Source organism: Mirounga angustirostris, unplaced genomic scaffold (assembly GCF_029215605.1).
Source record: "Mirounga angustirostris isolate CCGP_5_RB_7025 unplaced genomic scaffold, mMirAng1.0.hap1 SCAF_13, whole genome shotgun sequence".
NCBI classification, from domain to species: Eukaryota; Metazoa; Chordata; class Mammalia; order Carnivora; family Phocidae; genus Mirounga; species Mirounga angustirostris.
In genome coordinates, this window is record NW_026991721.1 from 11,471,219 (window position 1) to 11,495,508 (window position 24,290).

Here is a 24,290-nt window from a genome sequence, read left to right on the forward strand (position 1 = left end):
ACACTGAATGGACCTCGTTTCTGGAATCCCTTTTAACACAGCATCCCTCTTCCTGATAGTTAACACCCACCTTTGTTGTTTCTGTCTCTGGGAAGATCATTTTGGCTCTGAAGTGCTTGATACACCTGGAAAATATCAAAGTCAGACTATTTATATATAATCAAAATGACAACATGTCAGTTTCACTATGCATAATGTTAACCTTAGCTAGAAGTTTAATGTCTTGACCGAATTCCTTTGATCCTGAAATTCCAACTAAAAATTGTACACTCTTAGGTACAGTGCAGAATATTACACTTGGAGACATTAATTCTTGAAAATTTTGTTTCTGAAGGAAAGCCTTTTGGAAGACTAAATCTTAGTACCTTTGCTCTCCTTTCAAGAGAAAATGGGCAGATTCAAAGCATCACATCTTCAAGAACTTCTACTGTATCCCTGTCTTATATACAAATCCCTCAACCTCAGGCCTAATAAAAGAATTGCAAAGGGAATATTATTGGGCAAGGATGTGGAAGTCAGATGCCTGATTCTGCTGGTGGTGATGAAGGTTCAATGGGAGTTATTAAAAAGTTACCAAGATATGCACATGTATACACACACACAGATGGACACATTTTGATTAGTGTCCAAATTATTTAGAAGCAGTAGTGGAAATCTATCCCCTTATCCACAGCTCAATCGGAACACTGTTAAAACGTGCCAAATGCTGTGCCCAAGAGACTACAAGGGTCCAATTTTCATGGCTTGCAAGTCTCAGAGGACATTATATATAGGTTTCAATTAGATTGCCAGAAAACTACAAGAGAACTGGACTTAAAATCCTTTGCTGCCAGTTCAATTTCTAATTATACACAGGATGATTATAGTCTCATGATGTTACTGTAAGTCCCTACATGTGGGGAAACATGACTTAGATGGTGTTTGGGGAATGCACATTTTTCCTGTTTTCCTATACTCTGCACGTGTGGTATCTTTCAATTTGGATATGGCTAGATGAGTATGTTAGTAAAGCTAACAACTACAGTAGTTACTTAGGATTAACTCAATTTATTGAATGGCTTGACTTTATATCTTCTGTTTCTACAAGGATGATGGGTTTGGATTTACCTGCTTTTCCATTTTGTTTTTGTTTTATTATATTAAACTGATCTACAAAGATGAAAACTGTATGAGACAGGTTGTATATTTGAGATAGGTAATTCCCCCCCACCCCCACTGCTTTATTGAGATATGATAACATCAGTTAAGGCTGATCCAGCCTTAAACATACACAATGATATTGTGTATGTTTAAGGTATATGATGTATTGACTTGTTACATTTATATATTGCAAAATGATTATTATTGTGGTGTTAGCTAACAGCTCCATTACCTTACATAATTACTAATTCTTTTTTTGTGGTGAGATCACTTAAAATCTACTGTCTTAGCAAATTTCAAGTATATAGTATTGTTAACTATAATCACCATGCTGTACATTAGGTTCCCAAAGGTTTTTCATCCTATAAATGGTAGTTTGTATCCTTTAACTAACATCTCCCCATTTCTCCCACCCCTCAGTACCTGGAAACCACCACTTTACTCTATTTCCATGAGTTCAGATTCCACATATAAATGAGATCATACAGTATTTCTTTCTCTGTCTGACTTATTTCACTTAGCTTAATGCCCTCAAGACCCATCCATGTTATCACAAATGGCAAGATTCCCTTCTTTTCTATGGCTGAAAATATTCTAGCGTGTGTGTGTGTGTGTGTGCGTATTTGTTTGTATATACACATATTTATCCATTTATCCAATGGACACTTAGATTGTTTTCCTGTGTTGGATATTGTAAACAATGCTGCAATAAACATGGGAGTGCTGATACTTCTTTGAGATCTTGATTTTATTTCCTTTGGATATGTACCCAGAGATGGGATTGCTGGATCGTATGGTAGTTCTATTTTTAATTTTTTGAGGAATCTCTATACTGTTTTCAATAGTGGCTGATCCAGTTTATATTTCCATTGACAGTGCATAAGGGTTTCCTTTTCTTCACATCCTTGCCAACACTTATCTCTTGTCTTTTTGATGATAGCCATCCTGACAGGTGTTGAGTGATGTCTCATTGTGGTTTTAATTAGCACTTCTCTGATGTTTAGTGATGTTGAGCACTTTTCATGTATTTGTTGGCCATCTGTATGTCTTGTTTGGAACAGTGTCTTCAGTTCCTCTGCCATTTTTAAATCAGACTGGTTTTTTTGCTGTTGAGTTGTATGAATTCTTTATATATTTTACATATTAGCCCTATATGATTTGCAAATACTTTTTTCCCATTCTATATGTTGTTTTCTTCATTTGTTAATTGTTTCTTTTGCTATGCAGAAGTTTTATAATAACATCAGTTAAGGCTGATCCAGTCCCATTTATTCATTTTTGAATATAGTAGTCCCATTTATTCATTTTTGCTTTTGTTGCTTGTGCTTTTGGTGTCCTATCCAAAATAATCATTGCTAAGACCAATGTCAAGGAGTTTACTCGCATTTTTCTTCTAGGAATTTTATGGTTTCAGGTCTTATACTTAAATCTTTCATCCATTTCAGGGCCCCTGGGTGGCTCAGTTGTTAAGTGTCTGCCTTCAGCTCAGATCATGGTCCCAGGGTCCTGGGATCGAGCCCCGTGTCTGGCTCCCTGCTCGGCGGGAAGCCTGCTTCTCCCTCTTCCACTCCGCCTGCTTGTGTTCCCTCTCTCGCTGTGTCTCTCTTTGTCAAATAAATAAGTAAAATCTTTAAAAAAAAATCTTTCATCCATTTCAAGGTAATTTTTGTGAGTGATGTAAGATAGGGATTTAATTTCATTATTATGCATGTGGTTATACAGTTTCCCTAACACCATGTATTAAAGAGACTGTTGTTTTCTCGTTGTATATTCTTGCCTCCTTTGTTGTAAATTAATTGATTATATATGTGTGGTTTTATTTCTGAGCTCTCAGTTTTGTTCTATTGGTCTATATGTTTGTTTTTATGCCAGTACTGTGCTATTTTGATTACTATAGCTTTGTAGTATAGTTTGAAATCATAATCGTGATGTCTCCAGCTTTGTTCTACTTTCTCATGATTGCATTGGCTACTAGGAGTCTTTTGTGGTGCCACATAAATTTTAGGATTTTTTTTTCTATTTCAGTGGAAAGTGCCTTTGGAATTTTGATAGGGATTACATTGAATCTGTAGATCTCTTTGGGTACTATGGACATTTTACAATATTATTCTAATCCATGAGCATGGAGTATCTTTCCATTTATTTGTATCTTCTTCAATTTCTTTCATTTATGTCTCATGGTTTTTAGTGAATAGATCTTTTACCTCCTTGGTTAAATTTATTCCTAGGTATTTTGTTCTTTTGATGAAATTGTAAATGGAATTGTTTCCTTAATTTCTCTTTCTGATAGTTATCCTCTTTGCTGGTAGGTGGATTTTTTTTTTTTTCCCAGTTTACCTTTCCACAGATGGAGCAATATTTAATTCTCTGGTTTCCTCCTTTATTTCTATTTTTGGTCCTGAGCCTTTCCCTTCCTTTTCTGTGAGTTCTGTTTGCACTTAAGTAAGTTAAGTAAACTAAAGTAAATGTTTGCAAGAAGCACTTTAATGTGTGTATGCATGTTTAAATCAGGACTTTATTTCATGATATATGGTCTTTCATATTGCCTGAAATAGCTTTATTACATTTTCTCCATGGATATAGTTGTATACGGGAGACCAGTGGTGTATGTAATTTGATTTTGTATGTAACAACCTAGTTTAATTCTTTTGTTATTTTCAGTGATCTTTCGGTGAATTTTCTTTATATTATTTTAGATATAGCCTCTCAATATCTGAGAATAATTTTTTCCTCTAATTTTCCAAAGTTTATATTCTTTCTCATTTTTCTTGTTTTTAAATTGTAAGTAAATTCAAGCTTAATGACTTTGTGGTGAGAGTGGGTATCATTGTTTAGTTATGTATGGTAATGGAAATTATTTTAATGTTTAATCATTAGGTATACTGTTTGCTCTCTGGTTCTAATAGATATTTTTTTTATCAAGATAATACAATTTTTCAGGGACTCCTGGGTGGCTTAGTCAGTTAAGTGGCTGCCTTCGGCTCGGGTCATGATCCCAGGGTCCTGGGGTCGAGCCCCGCATCAGGCTCCCTGCTCAGAGGAGAGCCTGCTTCTCCATCTCCGTCTGCCGCTCTGCCTGCTTGTGTTCTCTCTCTCTCTGTCAAATAAATAAATAAAATCTTAAAAAAAAAAAGATAATACAATTTTTCTTCAGTTCTTGGCTTTATAGGTGTTTTGTTCTTCAAGTAAGAACAAATTGTGTTGTATTGAATATTTTCTGCATCACTGAAATAATCACATTGTTTCTCTTTTTAATCCATTATTGCTGTGAATTGCATTAATAGTTCTCTTTGAAAAAAATTTTTTTTTAAAGATTTTATTTATTTGACAGAGACACAGCAAGAGAGGGAACACAAGCAGGGGGAGTGGGAGAGGGAGAAGCAGGCTTCCCATGGACAGGGAGCCCAATATGGGGCTCAATCCCAGGACCCTGGGATCATGACCTGAGCCGAAGGCAGACGCTTAACGACCTGAGCCACCCAGGCGCCCCAAAAGTTCTCTTTGAATTTTGGGAATAAACCCTACTTGATGATAATTTGTCATTGTTTTAATTCATTGGTATGTAATTTGCTAAAGAGTAATAAGAACTTAACATTTTTGTTCAAAGATGTGATTGGTGTGTACACATATATTAGATACACGATAGTACTAGATATATTAGGTGCTATTATCTAGTTTATAGATAGGGTTATGCCATTTTTATAGAATGAGTTAAGAAGCTTTCTACAATTAGTTAAAATATTGGATTTACTAGCTTTTTGAATATTTATTGAAAATCATGGACAAAGCAGTTTTGACAAAGCTATTTTTGACACCTTTTCAATTCATCTATAATTATTGATCTATTAAGATTTTTTCCCCCTTTCCTTTAGTCAATTTTGGTAACCTATATTTTCCATGGAAATTATATTCTCTCTTCCATCCTGTAAAAATTTAATACTATGTTTCAGTGCACTGAGTCTTTACTTCTTTCCCTTAGTAGGGTGCAAGTTCATAGATTACATTTGTTTGTATACTCGAGAGAATGGTCACTCTTGGATGTGCCTGGATATTTGGGGAACAAAAGGAGGGTTCTGTATGTTTTCTGTATGAAAAAAAGATAATATGAGGAACTATAGCAATAGTATCTTTGGTCCCCTGAAGTGAGGACAAATAGCAGTTTCAAACTTTCTTTTAACACCAAGAAACTGATAAAACGTGTATGAATAATGTAATTTGTGTAATAGATGATCAAAATTTAGTCATAAAAAATATGTTTTGTACTAGTGAGTTGATGACAGTCTTATGTGTTCCTAAAGCACAGGGTTGACCAAATTAAACATGTTTGCTTTTTATCTCTCTTTGGGAAAGTGTTTGTGTGTTTGTGAGAGAGAGAGTGTGTGTGCACACATCAGGGACTGATTACTTATATATATATATATTTTTTTAAGATTTATTTATTATTTTTAAATTTAATTTTATCATGTTATGTTAGTCACCATACAGTACATCATTAGTTTTTGATATAGTGTTATTTATTTATTTGAGAGAGAGAGCGAGAGTGAGTACACAGAGGGAGAGGGAGAAGCAGATGCAGGGCTGGATCCCAGGACCCCGGGATCATGACCTGAGCCGAAGGCAGATGCTTAACCGACTGAGCCGCCAGGGTGCCCCCTACTTATATCTTTAAATATTGAATTTCTTTTCTTTTTTTTTTTAAAGATTTTATTTATTTATTTGAGAGAGAGAGACAATGAGAGACAGATAGCAAGAGAGGGAAGAGGGTCAGAGGGAGAAGCAGACTCCCCGCCGAGCAAGGAGCCCGATGTGGGACTCGATCCAGGGACTCCAGGATCATGACCTGAGCCGAAGGCAGTCGCTTAACCAACTGAGCCACCCAGGCACCCTAAATATTGAATTTCTTAAGTTCTAAGGTGAACCTTTCTTTTTAATATTTCTTTCTTTCACATTTTTAGAATCAGTAATAGAATTTTATTGCATCTAGGTATTACTTCAATGAAAGACTGTGTTCACAATACTTTGCTGCACTTAATAAAGGAACACATATAATAGATATTTCTGTAAGTGCCAGAACTACTGTGTTATTTCATTTAAAGAATGTGATATACACACTGTAGTTCAAGGGACACACTATGTAACGTCACAAGTATAAAAGGTGTTTTGAAGAGCGATAGAATTACATTGCATCCAGATAGTGTTTTTTCAAGGAAAAGATGTATTCAACTCATGGGCAGAATTTAAACCATTCTGTAGTCACTAGTAAAAAAGATGTTTCTAAGACCGCCACTTGTATGTATAAATAAGACCATGTTATTTCATTTAAAGACTGTGCTCATTACATGGTACTGCGTTTAAAACAACCTGTACTTGTTTGTTTTGTTTCTTAAATTCCACATGTGCGAGAAATCATATAGTATTTGTCTTTCTCTGACTGACATTTCACTTAGCATAATACCCTCTAGCTCCATCCATGTTGTTGCAGATGGTTTTTCACACTTTATTTATTTATTCAAATTTTTTATTATTTTTTAAAGATTTTATTTACTTATTTGAGAGAGACGGGGAGAGAGAGAGCATGAGCAGAGAGAGGGAGAAGCAGACTCCCTGGCTGAGCAGGGAGCAGGACGCGGGACTGGGTCCCAGGACCCCAAGATCATGACCCGAGCCAAAGGCAGATGACTAACCAACTGAGCCACCCAGGCACCCTGGTTTTTCACATTTTAATGTCCATGAAATTAAGATGTGCCTTTCCATCAATGAGTACATGTAACACGGTACTGCTTCATTTTTACAACATAGTTGTTATTAAAGTGGCATTTTCCAGCGGATGACCTTTTCAATCAAATATGGTATAGTCACCATGCAAAAATACTCGAAACTCCATCTCCGTGTCTCTTTTCATAAAGTATAGAAGCAGTCTGCTTGGTGTCAAATGGTCTCACTATTAATCAGTTACATGGGGGCATTTCAGAGGGTGTTAAATTAGATCTTTACTCCAGATTCAAATGTTTTATTCCATCCTATGCAGAGTCCATGAAGAGGTGACAGGTTGGGACTGGCTTCTCTAGCCTAATGCACTTGTACTTGAGATTTGGGCATGGGTGTGGTGCCCATTCCTGGACTCTTGGGAGAAGCATGTGACCACCCTCCATTGGTTTTTTCACCTCCTACTTCCAGCCCTTTTTCCTTGTATCCATCTTTCTATTCCTTTTCCTTTTCAGCTCTTACAGCCTCATAATTTCCAATTGAAGTATTACCCTTGTATTGGTTTCCTTTTGCTGCTGTAACAAAATCGCCACACATTTAGTGGCTTAAAACAACACCAATTTGTTGTCTTACAAATTCTTAGGTCAGAAATCTGACATGAGTATCAACTGGCTAAAATCAAGGTGTTGGCAGGGTGAATTCCTTTCTGGAGGTTCTAAGGCAGAATCAATCCTCTTGCTTTTTCTAGCCTCTAGAGGCTAGCTACATTCCTTGGTTTGTGGATCTTCCCACTGTTTCAGCTAGCCCTGTTAAGTCAAGTACCCCTCACATTGCATGACTCTGACCTCTTCTTCTGTCTACCTCTTCCACTGTTAAGGACACTTGTGATTACATTGGGCCCTCCCAGGTAATCAGGATTGTCTCCCTATTTAAAGGTCAGCTCATTAGCAACCTTAATTCCATCTGCGCCCTTAGTTTCCTTTGCCATATAACATAGCACACTCACAGACTCTGGGGATTGGGATTTGAACATTTTGGTGGGGGAGACAGAGATTATTCTGCCTATTACAATCCCCTCTTATTCAGTTTTCTCATTTCATTCTGAAGTCTCCAAACTCTGAATGCTGGAAGGTTTTTAGAAGATCATTTGGTAGTAAAATCTCATCTACCTGAATTAATTTTGTGGCAAAATTTGATCTGAGTTAGTGTGAGGCCATGCATGGTTTTATTGATTACACTTAGTGGGACTATTTATACATTTTCTTTCCTTTTATTTTTAAGATTGTATTTATTTATTTATTTATTTATTTAATTTATTTATTTTTAAAGATTTTATTTATTTATTTGACAGGGAGAGACAGCCAGAGAGAGAACACAAGCAGGGTAAGTGGGAGAGAGAGAAGCAGGCTTCCCGCCGAGCAGGGAGCCTGATGCGGGGCTTGATCCCAGGACCCTGGGATCATGACCCGAGCCGAAGGCAGACGCTTAACGACTGAGCCAACCAGGTGCCCCTATTTTATTTATTTTTAAAGAGAGAGAACATGAGCGAGGGGAGGAGCAGAGGGGGTGGGCGTGGAGGGGGAAAGAATCTCAAGCAGACTCTTTCCTGAGTGTGGAGCCCAACACAGAGCTCAATCTCACAACCCTGAGATCATGACCTGGAAGCCAAGAGTCTGACACGTAAGCAACTGAGCCACCAAGGCACCCCTACTTATACATTTTCTTACAGAAATATTAAAGTGTGGATATGAGAGAGAAATGATGTGGATACGGGAGAAATGATGTAATATACAATACATGCACTATGCTATCTTTTTAAAATCTAAGGAACTCCAAATTCCAAAGCCTATTTGGTCCTAATAAATTGAGATAAAGGAATGTGGTCCTGTATTATTATTATTATTATTATTATTATTATTATTATTAACCTGTAGTTACATTTCCATGAACCTCTTTCCTTACTCAGTTTTACTAGGTCCCATGCTCCAGAGAAGGAGAGGAGAGAAGAGGAAATACATCCCATGCTTCTGTATACAATTACCAGGCATCCTGAGGGGCTGTCTGGACATACTCAGAGCACAGGTTTATTGGAACTCTAAATGAATTTGTACATTCATTTTCCTTGAGTGTTGCAAAACATTCATTTGCCCTGGGATGTTTATCTTCAATTGTGTACATGGTTCTCAACAAACGTTTTTGGATCTAACACTTGATTTGGTGATTTTATAAAGACATATATCGATGCTAAGACTTTGAGTATAAGATTATAGTACACTCTAATTTAGCCATTTCAATTTCCTTTGGCTTCCACGAGGAAGTATCTATTTAGAAAATAAAGTCAGTTTTATTTATTTATTTATTTATTTTTGTTTTTAAAAAATATTTATTTGACAGAGAGAGACACAGCGAGAGAGGGAACACAAGCAGGGGGAGTGGGAGAGGGAGAAGCAGGCTTCCCGTGGAGCAGGGAGCCCAATGCGGGGCACGATCCCAGGACCCTGGGATCATGACCTGAACCAAAGGCAGACGCTTAACGACTGAGCCACCAGGTGCACCAAAGTCAGTTTTAAATACTAAAAGACAAGATTAAGTAGAATTTGGCATCTTCTGACATTCATTTCATTCCATCCCACAGATTCAACCAACATTTACAGCTTTTTATAGGTCAGGCACTATTCTAGACACTGGGAATATAAAGGAAAACCAGATCTAGTGACATGGAGTTTTATGGGGTATTTTAATACACTGTTGTAAGGGAAATGATAAAGGAGTGCACATAGGAAAAATAAAAGTATTTATTGGGTTGGATACAGCTTTTCTTTTTTCAGCTATTATGCCTTAGGCAGTGCTATGAACAGTAGGACAGGCTGTTCTGGATTCTTGCCATTGTTGTGTTTACGTTGTTGTGTATTTTGTAGGTGAATTGATTAAAAAGGCCCAAAGTTGCTGACAAAGCAGAGGTGATGGAGAAGAATGTTTACAAGCAGTCTTTGATACACAGTATATGCTTAATAAATAGTCATAGGGTAACTATTGCTAGACTGGGACCTAGCAGCTGGAGCCCTGCTATGTTGAGATAGATGTCCCTGTTGCCTACTGCATGTGTGAACATTGCAGTGCTATCCTTCACCCTGTTGCTGGGACACCCAAGACCTCCTATTATATTTCACATTTATAACCTGCTTGCTGTCAATTGCTCTGCAAGTACTGTGTTTTTCTGTTTAACTTCCTGTCGGTGTTCTTTCTCAATACCAGTGTTTCAGGTCACTGATCCTTTGTGTCTGTGCCATCCTGCTATAGTTAATTGTCTATGCATGGTTGAGCCCCAATATGTGACAGCGAATATTTTTAAGAACATTTTTCCATTATGTTTGTATCTTGATCGACAGTCTATAATGAGGTTATCCCCTTCCAGAAAACATAAGTCTTCTCTTCAGTCTCCTCATGGATGACTTCATCTCCTGGTTCCTCAGGGTGTAGATCATGGGGTTCAGGACAGGGATGATGACCGTTAAGGTGATGGAGACAGCTCTGTCCATGGGGAGGGCAGTGAAGGGCCGGGCATAGATATAGATGGAGGGCACAAAATGCAGAGTCACCACAGTGATGTGGGCTGTGCAGGTGGAGATGGCTTTCCTCCCGCCCTCCCCTGTGTGAGTCCTCAGCATCATCAAGATGACTGTGTAGGACACAAGAAGAAGGAAAAACCACAGGGTAGTGAGCAGACCATTGTTGGAAATCATTAAGATCTCAAGAGCAAATGTGTCAGTGCAGGCAAGTTTGAGGACCTGTGGGACATCGCAATAGAAAGTGTCAAGAACATTGGGTCCACAGAAGGGGAGGGGCAGCATCAGGAAAATCTGCACGATGGAGTGAACAAAGCCCCCCACCCAGGAGGCCACAATGAGGGCAGTGCATCGCCCCCTACTCATGATGGTCACATAGTGCAGGGGCTTGGAGATGGCCATGTAACGATCAAAGGCCATGACAGAGAGAGAAAAAACGTCTGCCCCACCGAGAAGGTGGAAGAAGAACATCTGAATGATGCAACCATTGAAGGAGATGGTCTTTGTCCTTGACAGAAGGTCCACGAGGACCTTGGGAGCAGTGATGGAGGAGAAGCAGATGTCCAAGACTGAGAGATTGCGGAGCAGGAAGTACATGGGGGTGTGAAGGCGGGACTCATAGGTCACAGTGACCATGATGGCAACATTTGCTAACACAGTTGTTACATAAACTACAGATAAAAAGAAAAATAAGAGCAAGCTCAACTCTTGAGACTGGGTAAGTCCACAAAAAATAAATTCAGACACCTTGGTATGATTTTTCAGGGCCATTGAATGATATTTCTTCCTCCATGTACAGCTTTGAAAGAAACAATAATATTGCTGAGGCATTGAAATCAAGCAAAGATTTATCTCTTACGTGGAAATTGAACATGCATAAATATAGTTTTAATCATATGTCTTATTCTTTATGAACCTGCTGTGTTACCTGGGGAAGTCACTCAGTTTTAACTTGCTTCAGCTCCCTCTTTAGCCCAAAATGTGGTATGAGCTAGATCATTCATTTCCCTACTGTACTTACTGGGGCCTTTGGCATCTGTTAAAATCCAACCCTAGACAGACAGGAGCGAAGGGGCTGTTTCTGAGTTGGACTGATGGAGAAAAAATTCTTGTCGTTTCATCCCAATCCTAGTTGTTAGAACAGAGTTAAACTTGGATGTTGTAATTGAATGTCATACACATTTAAAGTCTTGCAATGGTGCTTTAAGTATCAATGTAGCATGTGAAAGGCATTGTACAGACAGGTAAAATTTTTTTGAGTATTGTAATGTGATAACAGCACCTCTTCATCTTTAACTTGAAATTAAAACTATCAGAGTTTATTTTTGTATAACTTAAGGAAGGTGAATTTAGGGGACTAGAAGACTCAAAATGGGCTTCTACAGATCCAGTGACATAAATGTAACCAGTTTGTTGGGATTTTATAGCTAAAATTATATTTGTGTATATAGCTTTAATCTGTAAATTGTAATAAATATATTTGCAATTATTAAATGTTACATGATATTTTGGTTCAAAAAAAAAAAAAAATCCACCCCAGAGGTTGTTGAGGAAGAGAACTAAGGAAGGCTTCATGGAAGGAGCTGTGGGTTCCCTACACCTCCATGAATGGGAGCACCTCTGATTTTATTCTCATTCCACTTTCTTTCTATGCCTTAAAAGTGATTGGAATAAAACAACCCTCATAAGCCTTTCAGTGACACCATGAATGGGATTGATTTGAACAGCATGTTATAGTTTTAAAAGCACTGCCCACCTAATTACAATCAATTTTTCTAATATCCCTCTGAGGTTAGAGGGGAAGGTATTAGCATTCCCATGTCAATTAATACCAAAACTGAAAGAGTGAACTCAATAAGCATTAAGCCAATTTTCCAAGGTCATATGGAAAATCAGTGGCACAGGAAAAGTAACACAAGTCTCTTCTGTCTCTTAGTTCTAGGATCTTTCTACTCTTCCATGCTGCCTGCCAGCTTCAGAATATATAAATCCAAGAATAATTTGTATAAGAGACTCTTTACAGAATTTTCCTAGTCCTTTCAAGAGTGGGTTTCATCAGCCCCTTCATTTCCTCTCTCCATGACCAAGGAATTTTAGACTACTGCCCTTCTATATCTTTTAGAAATGACAAGTTGTTTTTTTTTTTCAACTTAAAAAAATTTCATTTCATCAATACCCAGAGGTCGGGGTTTAACACAAAGATGACAAGGATGGTACCAGAGATGGTTCTGTTCACAAAGAAGACAGCAAAGTCCAGGCATGCATACGTAGAGAGAGGGCATGAAGTACAAGCCTACCACAGAGATATAGGCAATGCAGGTACACCCTTCCTATAAAACCTGAGGAGTTTCTGATGAGCTTAGGATTTGCATTTCCTAACAGCATACAGATCAACACCCAATGGAACAATGGTAGCTCCCTGTCCCTGGAGGCCCATAGGTTCTCTTACTATAGAGTCCTGTTTGGGAAGGAAGTGGCAGATCCAACTTAGAGAATTTTCAATTCATTCTAGTTTGCCTGTGGGAGTCAGGAGTGAGCAATATTTTATTGCTTGAGGGTGAATTTTGAAAAAAAAAAAAAAAAAGTCCCGGGGGAAGTTTAATTGACATGCAGAAGGACATAGAGAAAGCTAGTGGTGAAGTTTAGCTTTCAGCACAATACATATTCCACTCATGCCATTTTAGTAATTTCTGAGATTTACGATGGTGGCAGTGGTGACAAAGTTAACTCAGAGGAAAAAGCCATCTTCAGCCTAAGCATCTGTCTGAACCATCTGGCACCACCATCTAGGTGGTCCCCAGAACGTGCCCACTTGGGAAGCATCACTCTTGGTCTGTGTAGAAACAAGCTTTGAGAGCCTTAAGAAATTATGTGGATAAATAACCTCCAAACACACATTGCATCTCCTTTGCTCTGAAGAATATGACCACTTGCCTTGTTTCCTCTGTTTATTCTGTCTCGGTGAGCACAGTGGCCCCCACAGCAGGTACTGATAGGTAGCATGTTTTATCCAAAAGACTTCTACTGAGCCACTCGCATTGCAAGGAACCGGGACACTGGTAAAAACTCTCCTGAGGATTCTACTTTCTTCACCTCTCCCAGTGTGTCCCCTTCTCTTCCTCCTCAGTTAACCCCTTATCATTTCTCCTTAGATCATTGCAAGTTTCCTAACTGGTTTCCTTTCCTTCAGTGTCGTTTTCTCTAAGTCATCCTGTCTGTTTTTCCCAAAAATGTAATTACAAGTCACAAATGGGACCATATATTCATTTGTCTGAAAATCTTTAATGTCTACAGAATATTGTCTATTGTCTACAGAATAAAGATTAAACTCCTGTTGGTATTGTCTGGTACCCTGTTTCCTTTGATCCTCTGTTTCAGGTATTTAAATGTTATGCAAATTCTGGCCCACACCTTTAGATCTGTGTTCCTGTGGCTTGCTCTACCCACCATGCCCTCCCCACTTCCAGAATCTCCTATTTATCTGCCTTCACAGACACTGATCTTTCAACACTCAGGGTCAGAGTCTCCTATTCTGTGAAAACTTTTCTGACACCCCTTTGGGACTCCTCATTCTCTGCACTGACTTCTCTTCTGGTAGTTGTAACAGATCGTTCCATCTAAGTTCTTACGTGTCTGTCTCTCCTTAGTTCAGTATAATTTCCCTATTATGCCTCAAGTTCATCCTACCTGCTCAGTGTTTCATTCATCCTAACATCACCAAAGCTTTACCTAGTTTGGGCAAGTGTTAGGTGCTCAAAAAATGTTTGTTTGTTTTTTTAATTAATGAATAAACCTACCTGGTAAGTGTTCATCATGACATAAGCATTGGCGTTGGAATGAGGGTGAGTGAGAAGGATCTTGACAAACACAGGCTAAGCAACTCTTTTGTTAATGTCCTTGATTTGACCTCAGGGGTACCAGATAGAGATGCATTTTCTGATCCAGGCTATAAAATAGCTTTGTGACCTTGAAAAAGTCATTCATCTCTCTGCCTCAGATCCTCAGTTGTAAAATTGTGTGATATGGTGTGGAGCAATGTTAAGGGCTTTCGAGTAGGGCATACCTAGACTAGAATTCTGCCTCTTCCTTCTTTTTTACCTGGAGCAAGTCCTCTATTTTCCTTCAGTTTCCTCCTCTGTAAACTAGGAAGCATAATACTTAACTTCATTGGGTAGAATAAAGAGCAACTACGATTATGTCTGTAAAGTTCCCAGCACATAGTAGGCATTCAATTAACTTGATTTCTTTCCCTTTCCCCTGAAAACAGGATCTTCCCTGGTTGTCATGAAGAGTTATTTAAGAAGACGTTGGCAGAATGTAAAATGTTATTCAGTAGAACAGCTTCTCTTTGAACCAATTTGCTTGTTTGTATTTCAATGAACTTATGTGCGTTAACCAAATGGGTCAGAGGTTTCAGTGCTAGGTCATCGGGTTTGGGAATAAAGCTGGCTCTGGGTCAAAGGCACAAGATACTCAGTGAATCATGGGCAATGTGTGGATATGGGGCTGCCTTTGAAACCTCTACAGCTTTTCTTTTTTTTTTAAAGATGTTATTTATTTATTTGACAGAGAGAGAGAGCAAGCGAGCGCCAAGCACAAGCAGGGGGAGCAGCAGAGGGAGAGGGAGAAGCAGGCTCCCCACCAAGCAGGGAGCACAATGCAAGGCTTGATCCCAGGACCCTGGGATCATGACCTGAGCCAAAGGCAGACGCTAAACTGACTGAGCTACCCAGGTACCCCAAAACCCCTACGGTTTTTAAGGGAATTTAGGGCATTTTAGAATCATGTATTTTTAAGGAAACACCCATCTTGTGGAAGAATGCTCTGTGATCCCCATGGACAGACCCTAAGCTGGAATAAAATCTCCTTAAATGCAATTCAGTTGTTCTACCAAATGCCAGCTGCTTTCTCTTTAAGCATGCTGACCCCATGTCTGTGGCCCCTTCTTAGAAAGACATTCCTCCTTTCCCAATATTTAACATCCACTTCATTTTCTCTCACTAAAGAGAGAGCTATTTTTGCAGTATCTAATGCACTGGGTACATTTTTCATGCTTATCCTATTCATGCATAATCCACAATGTCTCACACTGACAGGTCCATGTCCTTACCTAAACCTTCGGTGTCCAAACAGGAATTCGCACCATCTGAGACTGGGTGGGTGGGTGTCAGCGTATTTGATGCTGGGGAACCATCATGTTAGAAGGCCAAGTCTGTCTCAAGATTAGATAACACTAGATTTCAAGGTCTTCTCTTCTACCTTCACATTGGAAAGGGAAGACTCAGGGAGTTGTGTCATCATGACTCTTCTGCTTTCCCCTGTCACATGCACTAGTCCCTCAGGCCCAAGCCTAAATACAAGAATTAGCAAAGGGAATTTTACTGGATATGAGTGTGGAAAGAGAATGGACCTTTTCAGATCATGTTGGAGTTCCAGTGGGGGTTATTAAACAGTTTCCAAGTCATTACTGCATGCAAGTCCACACATATATACATGCATACATACACACAGATGCCCACGTTTCTGTTTTCTAAATTCTTGTAAAACGCCAGAAGGTATAAATCTATCAGCTCTGTGAGTCTCTGAGTTTTAGGGAAACATACTAATATAAACATCTAATGTCATATGATCATTCATTCTCAATGTGAGCAACATGCCCAAGGGGACAAAAATTGGTTCTTGGAGGCCAAAAAATTCTTAGATATTACAGTGCTGTGTGGCCCTTCAAAGAGTTTCAGTACATAAAAAGATACATTGTATATCTTTGGTATTAAATTTTCTTAGGGTGGGGTGCCTGGGTGGCTCAGTTGGTTAAGCGTCTGCCTTCAGCTCGGGTCATGATCCCAGGGTCCTGGGATTGAGCCCCACATCAGGCTCCCTGCTTAGCGGGGAGCCTGCTTCTCCTTCTCCCTCTGACTGCAGCTCCCCCTGCTTACTCTCTCTCTGTCAAATAAATAAATAAATAAAATCTTAAAAATTTTTTTTTCTTGTGGGAGAGCAATTAGGAAAAATATCTAATAAAGTTCCTTGGAGGGGGCAATAATTTTTAAAAATTTGAGAAGCACTGACATATGATTAAGTCTTGGCCTAGCCTCTTCCATAAGTGGCCTGAAGTGACCTCTGAAAATGGTTCACTATTCACTTGACCCAGAAAACCCTATAAAATCATGCAAATCTTCATGTTCACTCTAAGAACACACATAAAACTACCCAGGCCATCAAGGCGTATGCATATCTGAAAAACCACCAAGTATCTGAAGGATGTCACTTTGCAGAAGCAATGTGTGCCATTCTGTTGCTATAATGGTAGAGTTGGTCGGTGCTCCCAGGCCAAATAGTGGGGCTGGATACAGGGTCGGTAGCCCAAAAGGAGTACTGAATTTTTACTGCACATGCTTAAAAATGCAGAGAGTCATGCTGACCCTAAGGGTTTAGATGTAGGTTCTCTGGTCACTGAGCACATCCAGGTGAACAAAGCTCCCAAGATGCGGCATGGAATTTACAGGGCTCATGGTCAGGTTAACCCACACATGAGCTCTCCCTGCCGCTCTGAGATGCTCCTTACTGAAAGAGAGAAGGTTGTTCCTGAACTAGAAGAGGAGGTTGCACAGAAGAAAAAAATATCCCAGAAGAAACTAAAGAAAAAAACCTTATGGCCTGGGAGTAAATTCTGTATAAAATAAAAACAAAGGTAAAAAAAAAAAAAAAAGTCTTGGCCTAATGTCTCCATCTTGTAGGATTCAGAGAAGATCACATTTATGTGTCACTTACTAGGACCTTTTAATGCATCATAACAATTTGCAAAAAATTGTTCTGTATGTTACAATATCCTGATTTACTGTATGTTGCTTTTTTACTAATTGATTTCTGAACGACGATTGTAGGCTGGAGGGTGGAATTTGACATGAGCATAGGGAGTGAAGAAACATTTATTGTCTTTCTACATATTAAATTCTGTGGAATTCTTCTTTGGAGAGATGCGGATTACAACACAGACCCAGTGGCTATTCCTAAATGACCCTGCATATGATATGTTTCTTCCCTCTCCTGGTACACAAAACGGGTATTGAGTGTGTGAAAAGGTATTTCTTAGGTATTTTTGTTGTTGTTCTAAGTGACTTCTCTTGAACTGTCAGGCATTCAAAGACAAAAACTATAGATTTGCTCCAGCTATAAAAGCTCTGAGAGTGAAATGGGGAGAGAAGAGGGGGAAGAAGAAAGTTCAGGTTAACATAAAATAAATTACCATGGTGGAATTTGTGCAGATATATCCCCAAACCATACAAGCACTTTTGAGGTTAATTTCTGTGGGCAAATTAGTAGAATGGACCTGAGAAGAGGAAATTCTTGGTCCATGTGTAGATTTGTCCATGTATATATCCGACTGAACACGTTTAAAACATTTCTTCTCTTTTCACTAGTTGGTGAAATATATTGAAGATTCTGTATTCAGAATATTAAATCAAGAAGTGATTTTAATAATTAACTGGAAATACAGAGTCACTAGAGAGAGCACCTATGAAATAAACACATCCATAATCTCCACATGTGCATATTTGGGATTAGAGGGATAGACAATAGGGAACATGGATTGTATGCCTGATTAACACCACCATTGGTGCTAATCTTCAGAACCACCATCCTCTCAATATTTATCATTCTTCATTCTCATGAACACCTTGTGAGCGGACAATGTCATTTCCATATTGCAGGGGGTCAAAGTAAGGTAAAATATGTTGGCAGAGAATCACAGATTACACCAAAATAGCTTTAGGTAATTGATTTCCATCTTCTACCCACTGCTTCTCCCAAGTTTACAAGCCCAATAGCTCATGTTCAATCTCTTCTCTTCCTTTTGTTGTTAGATTCCTGCTAAGAGAGTTGAGTGGCTATGAGGATATATAGAAATGACTGGTGAGAGAGCTAGCCATCTGTTGCCTCAGGATAGTAGTTCGAGGAACCCAGATCATAGATTTCCAGTCTCTATGTGAGTGCTCACCCCAGCTTACTGCTCTCAGAAGGCCCAAGCCTTCTCTGCAGTCTTTTCATGGCTGACCTCATCTCCTGGTTCCTCAGGGTGTAGATCATGGGGTTCAGCATGGGGGTAATGACCGTGTTATTGATGGACACAGCTGTGTCCATGGGCAGCATAGTGAAGGGTCTGCAGTAGATATAGATGCAAGGCATGAAGTGCAGAGTCACCACGAGGATATGGGAGGTGCAGGTGGACAGGGCCTTTTTCTGCCCCTCCCCAGAGTGAGATCTCAGCATGGCCAGAATGACGGTGTAAGACCCCAGGAGCAGGAGGAACCACAGCAGGGTCACCAGCCCGTTGTTAGAGATCATGAGAAGCTCCAGGGCAAAGGTGTCAGTGCAGGCCAGCTTAACCACTTGGGGCACATCACAGTAGAAGGCATCCAGGATGTTGGGGCCACAGAAGGGGAGCGGGAGCATCAGAATTATCTGGACAATTGAGTGCAAACCACCGCCCACCCAGGAAGCCACCACCAAACCCACCCACACCTCTCTCCTCATAATGGTCACATAATGCAGGGGCTTGGCGATTGCAAGATATCTGTCATAGGCCATCACAGAGAGGAAGAAAATGTCTGCCCCACCAGCGAAGTGGAAGAAGAAGATCTGTGCCATGCAGCCATTGTAGGAGATGGTTTTCTTCTCTGATAACAGGTCCACCAGGAACTTGGGAACAGTGACAGATGAAAAAACAATGTCCAGGACCGATTTGTTCCGCAGCAAAAAGTACATGGGAGTGTGAAGGTGGGACTCACAGGTGATGGTCACCACAATGAGGGCATTGCCTAGCACAGTTGCTACATACACAGCAAGGAAGACCACAAACAAGAACAATTCTAGCTCTTGGAAGTGAGTGAGTTCCAGGAAGACAAATTCCTTCACATTGGTGTGGTTGCTCTGGCCCATGGTGCAGACCATCCTCCTCCAGGTCTACCTTGGGAGAAGGTACGTTAGGGTTAGGAGTAGAGTGCCATGAGGGGACAGCATCACTTATTGTATATTCTTATAAGGCTCTATTGAGCATCCAGATCATCATGACTACTCAGAAAAACTGGGCTAGGGTCTCCCCTTTTGTGGCCAGGAAATTCTTTATCCTGATGATTCTTCTCTCCTATTGGAAATACCCTGAGTGGACAGCAAGAGCCATCATACTCCGATGCCTTTCCTCTGATAAGAGGGAGATGGCAAGACTAGGGTCATTTGACTAATGGCTTGCCTTAAGTGCTGCAAGAGTAGCTTCCTCACATGTATGCAGGGCTTTCTCCTTTACCAAAGGCTTTCACCGACAGCATCTCATCTTGATTTTCATTCTCATGATGTCTCTGTGGGGTCTAGAGAGTGGTTATGATCATCTCCATGTTATATTGGAGGAGCTGAAGCTTAAGGAGCAGTTAATGTCTTGCCCACATTTGCATAACTGCAAAGTTAGTCAGTGGCAAATCGAGGATTCAAATCCAAAGAGTTTTTTGGACTTGACAAAGACCAAATGTTAATTGGGCTCCTCTGAGCCCTCTTTTCAACTAGGCCTAGATCTTGGCTTTCTGTGTCTTTACTTGCTGAGAATCCTGCTAAATCAGTTTAGCAAGAAGCCCCTACCCTTGACGTCTGATCAATGTGTCATCCCTGGCCCTTGATATCTAACTCCTTGTATCTAAGTCCTTGGCTTATCTTTAAAGAGTCCTGTTAAGCCAATTTAGCATGAATTCCTTGGTCTTCATATGTCCTTTTCGTAATTTTCCATCCACTGACCCCCTCACTCTGCTCATTGGCTATAAATCCCCACCTATCCTTATTGTATTTGGAGTTAAGCTTAATCTCTTTCCTTTATTGCAATCATCTTGACCCCTGTTGCAAGAGTCTTGAATAAAATTTGTCTTGCCATTTTAAACAAGTGTCCAGTGAATAGTTTTTGTTTAACAGACTCCAGAGGCTTTCTCCCTGTACCATTCTGCCAGATGAGAGAGTTTGGAATTTAACTTTGGTTTATCAGAATTATACTGGGTAGATAAGGTTTAAGTGGTTAATTAAATAGCCTGACTACTTAATCCTCACCTCCTCCTTTACAGGAAAAGAAGAATCAGGCCCTGATAAGTAATCCTCTGGGGCCTCAGAGACGCTTGGACCTCACTGGGCCCACAGGGCTCTTGATACAGGGTAGAGCTGCAGTCTTTGATCAGAGCACATGCAGGTATTATGGACAAACTATTAAAGCCTCAGAGGTGACTTAATCCAAAACTCCTCACTTTAGGGGTGAACAGAGAAGATTGTTTATTCTTCAAGAACCAGTCTGATTTGGTGAAAGACAGAGAATTTTTTTTTTTAATATTCAAGTACTTTTCTGTTTCTTTTCTGTTTGTCATGAAAACACTTAAGATCTACCCTTTTAACAAATTTCAAGTATACAATAAAGTATTTTTAACTGTAGTCACCATGCTGTACATTAGATCTCCAGAACTTACTCATCTTGCGTAACTCAAATGTTGTGCTCCTTGACCAACAACTCCCATCTCCTGCTCCCTCTAGCCCCTGGTCACCACCATTCTACTCTGTGCTTCTATGAGTAGAGCATGTTATGCAAATGAAATAAGCCAGACACAGAAAAACAAGTTCTTTCTGATCTCACTTATATGTGGATTCTAAAATAGTCAGACTAATAGAAAGAGATTTTTAACCAGGTTTGATGATTCAGACCTCAGGGATTTTCTACTATTGCTATATTATAGCAAAATAGGTTTGTTTGTTTTTTTCAAGTCAGGTATTTGGCCATCAGAGGACAAAACTCTTTTCAATAAGAATATCAGTATGTCCAAGGACAGATAAGTTTTAAAAATTCAAATAGTTGAGATGACTAAAATCCAGTTCAACAATAGAAAATAGATAGTCTTGGTAGCTGCAGGAATGACATTATATTTGAAGAGAACAGGCTAAGAAAGAAGAGAGTAAACCAGATGAAAGAAGAAGCGAGCACTTTCCCTGAAATAAAAGCATAACAAAGCATCCTGCAAACAACCTATTTCTTGATGTTTCTTTTTCCAGTTCTGTTATACTTGAGAGCTTTTTATGATTTAACTTGAGGGTTTGGGACATATAAAAAGCCTCTGGGAGCACCTGGGTGGCTCAGGTCATGATCTCAGTTAGGGTCATGGGATGGAGCCCTGCACTGGGCTCTGTGCTTAGCAGGGAATCTGCTTAGGATTCTCTCTCCCTCTCCCTCAGCCCCCACTCCCCAAATAAATAAATACATCTTTTTAAAAAGCCTCTGAAATAAACTTCTCTGTCGATTTTTCTAGATCCCTTATATTTTCACTGGAACCTTTTAATTCCTGTTGAAAATTGAATTTTTTCTTAAAAGTTTTTTTTTTTTTTAATATGATCTGATAGGAATCCTATGTATGCCAGCATCCAGGAATAACATTTTAAACAAGTGTCCTTTTTTATTTTTATTTTTTAAAGATTATTTATTTATTTATTTATTTGAGAGAGAGAATGAGAGAGAGAGAGCAGGAGAGGGGGGAGGGTCAGAGGGAGAAACAGACTCCCTGCCAAGCAGGGAGCCCGATGCGGGACTCGATCCCGGGACTCCAGGATCATGACCTGAGTCGAAGGCAGTTGCTTAACCAACTGAGCCACCCAGGCGGCCAACAAGTGTCCTTTTTTAAACAAGTGCCTAAAACTGGCACTCTGGAGTTTTTTAATGCCACCTAACAAATAGAAAGCCTTGTAAATTGTATTCTGTATTCAGAATTATGTTATTGTCTTTAACAGGGGTGTCTAAAAAGGAGAGCTCACCTTAAGACTGTATTAAGGGCAGGATCTATCCAGTGTCCCCATTTGAGACCACAAGGGAAACATTTGTCCTAAACCCCAGTGTAAGAGAGCGCTCCCCTGGGAAACCAGTAAGATTCTTCCTCATAGACAATGAAGACTATGTACTGGCCCATTTCCCCTTGCTTTGTCTTCCATACACTTGAAACATATATGTAGCTTAATTTCCTATGCCATACTTTTTCAAGTGTAGTCTCTTAACAGTTTCTTACTTACATTTTATTATTTTATTATGTGTGTTTTGTTGCTGTTGCTATAAGATCTCCCTAATCCTTTGTAGAATGTAGGGGGTAAATACATTGACTACTAAGGTAGAGAATGGTTTTCTTAGGTATATGGCAACCAGGCAGGTAGAGAATAAGCATTGGTCATTAGGGCTAGACTGGATTGGAGGTTGCTAGCCAGGCGAGCATAACAGTCTTGGGAGGCAGGGGTTGGAGAGGGAATATGGAAACTAGGGGTGGGTGGGTGGCATTGGGAGTCAAGCTTGTAGAATATATTTAGGTGAGGGGTCACAAAAGTCATACATTGACCTCTTCAGTTTGCCTAGTTGGGCTCTAATTACTATTTTCAAAGAATGCTGCTCTCAGCATTTTGTAAATACATTTTTGTGTGCATCTGGACTTACTAGGTCAAATAATATGTTAGTTTTCTAGTTTTAGCTGATGATTAAGGTATTGTAAAGAAGCAGCCCATTTTTAGTTGTGTTGAATGTTTGATTTCTTTTTCTTTTTGTTTGATTTCCTTTTAGAGGTAGATGCTATGAGCTGAAAGAAATTATATTACTTTTTAACTTCTCATGGGAATAGAAGACTGAAGATTTTGTCATCTTAGTAATATAAATGTCAAAAAGTTAATTAAACTATTAGAAAGAAGTTTAACTAAATGTTTTTATAATTTTGGGGGTAGAGGACTTTGTAAGAATAACACCAAAGATTATTAGATTTGACTAAATAAAAATAGGAAAAGTTAATGTTCAAAAGCATGAAAAATAAGTCAAAAATAAATGAAAAACCTGGGAAAATATATGTAAAAAACATAATACAAATAGGCTTAATATCTTTGATGTATAAAGAACTTTTGTCAATCAATAAGAACCAGATAGATACTTTAAAGCAAAAATGGGTCATAATTCACAGAGAAATGCAGTTGGTCAGTCCACATATGAAAAGTTGGTCAACGCCATAGTGGTTGGTAGGAGTGTATACACAAGGACAAACTTTCTGGGGTCATTCTGGAAATATGTGTCAAAACTTAAAATATGAAAATCCTTCCATACAGTAATTCTACTTTAGGAATTTGTGCTAATGTGTTAGTAAACCAAGTGCTTACTATCATAAGTACAAAAAAATTTGATCATAGAGGAAATTAGAATTTAAGTTAATGTCTAATACATAAAATTGTTTCAGTAAATTATGGTACAGTAGAACAATCTAGTATTACAGTCATTTAGATTGAAAATGTAGAACTTGTAGACATGGTAATATTCCCTTTCAGTGACAGATTGAAACACTGAATGTATCATATAATGTTATCTTGGGGGAAAAAAAATCTACATGCCTGGAAGAAATCTGGAAAGATATCACAATGGTAGCAGCCAGTACCTGTGAGTAATTGGGTTTTGGTAATTTTACTTTAAGAGGATATTCTATTGTGTCCAATTAAAAAAATTTTTAAATGCCTTCTGATTTTGAAAAAAAAAAAAAAACAAACCTCACATATTTACAACTTCGAGTAGATTTCCCCATTAATTTGAACTCTGATGTTATGCCTCTTGTATTTTCCTCTTCCTTTTCTGTAAAATTGTCTTAAGAAAAGTGAGTTCTTAAGAAAAGGGAAGTGTAGGGAAGACAGTTCTAGTATTCTCTTGCTATTTAATGGTTCTGCGAGGCATTGGCTGAAGCTGTCTAGAAGAGAGCCTGGGACCAGCCAAGTCAGATCTCGACACTGGTGTTGAAGTTGCTTACTATTGGTTTCTCTTTTGAATTAATATGATTCCACTCACTCTACTGGTCAATC

At 39.1% G+C, this 24,290-nt stretch overlaps 3 protein-coding genes and 1 long non-coding RNA gene across 7 annotated transcripts in view; 1 reads left to right on the forward strand and 3 right to left on the reverse strand.

Annotated features, from left to right (window-relative positions):
- The window catches only part of LOC123856377 (olfactory receptor 4D9-like), a 52,602-nt gene extending 36,635 nt beyond the window's left edge, over positions 1 to 15,967 (reverse strand). For both annotated transcript variants that reach the window (XR_010406856.1, XM_064576375.1), the window contains exons 1-2: positions 15,523 to 15,967; positions 71 to 125 (exon numbers count right to left, since the gene is read on the reverse strand). The gene's annotated coding sequence lies outside the window, so the exon portion shown is untranslated. The remainder of the gene's footprint in view (positions 1 to 70; positions 126 to 15,522) is intronic.
- The window catches only part of LOC123856376 (uncharacterized), a 207,355-nt gene that overhangs the window by 50,375 nt on the left and 132,690 nt on the right, over positions 1 to 24,290 (forward strand). The window contains exon 3 of one of the 3 annotated variants that reach the window (XR_010406861.1): positions 8,198 to 8,379. The exons of the other annotated variants lie outside the window; for them this stretch is intronic. This is a non-coding gene — a long non-coding RNA (uncharacterized LOC123856376). Of the gene's footprint in view, positions 1 to 8,197; positions 8,380 to 24,290 lie in introns of those variants that run through there. 3 annotated transcript variants of the gene reach the window in all.
- Positions 9,114 to 11,519, reverse strand: LOC123857960 (olfactory receptor 4D9-like). The gene has a single exon (XM_045895246.2). It carries the CDS (start codon positions 11,241 to 11,243, stop codon positions 10,248 to 10,250), a length of 996 nt encoding a protein of 331 aa, XP_045751202.1. The 5' UTR covers positions 11,244 to 11,519; the 3' UTR covers positions 9,114 to 10,247.
- Positions 18,408 to 19,352, reverse strand: LOC123856380 (olfactory receptor 4D6). The gene has a single exon (XM_045892584.1). The coding sequence runs from the start codon at positions 19,350 to 19,352 to the stop codon at positions 18,408 to 18,410; it is 945 nt and encodes a 314-aa protein (XP_045748540.1).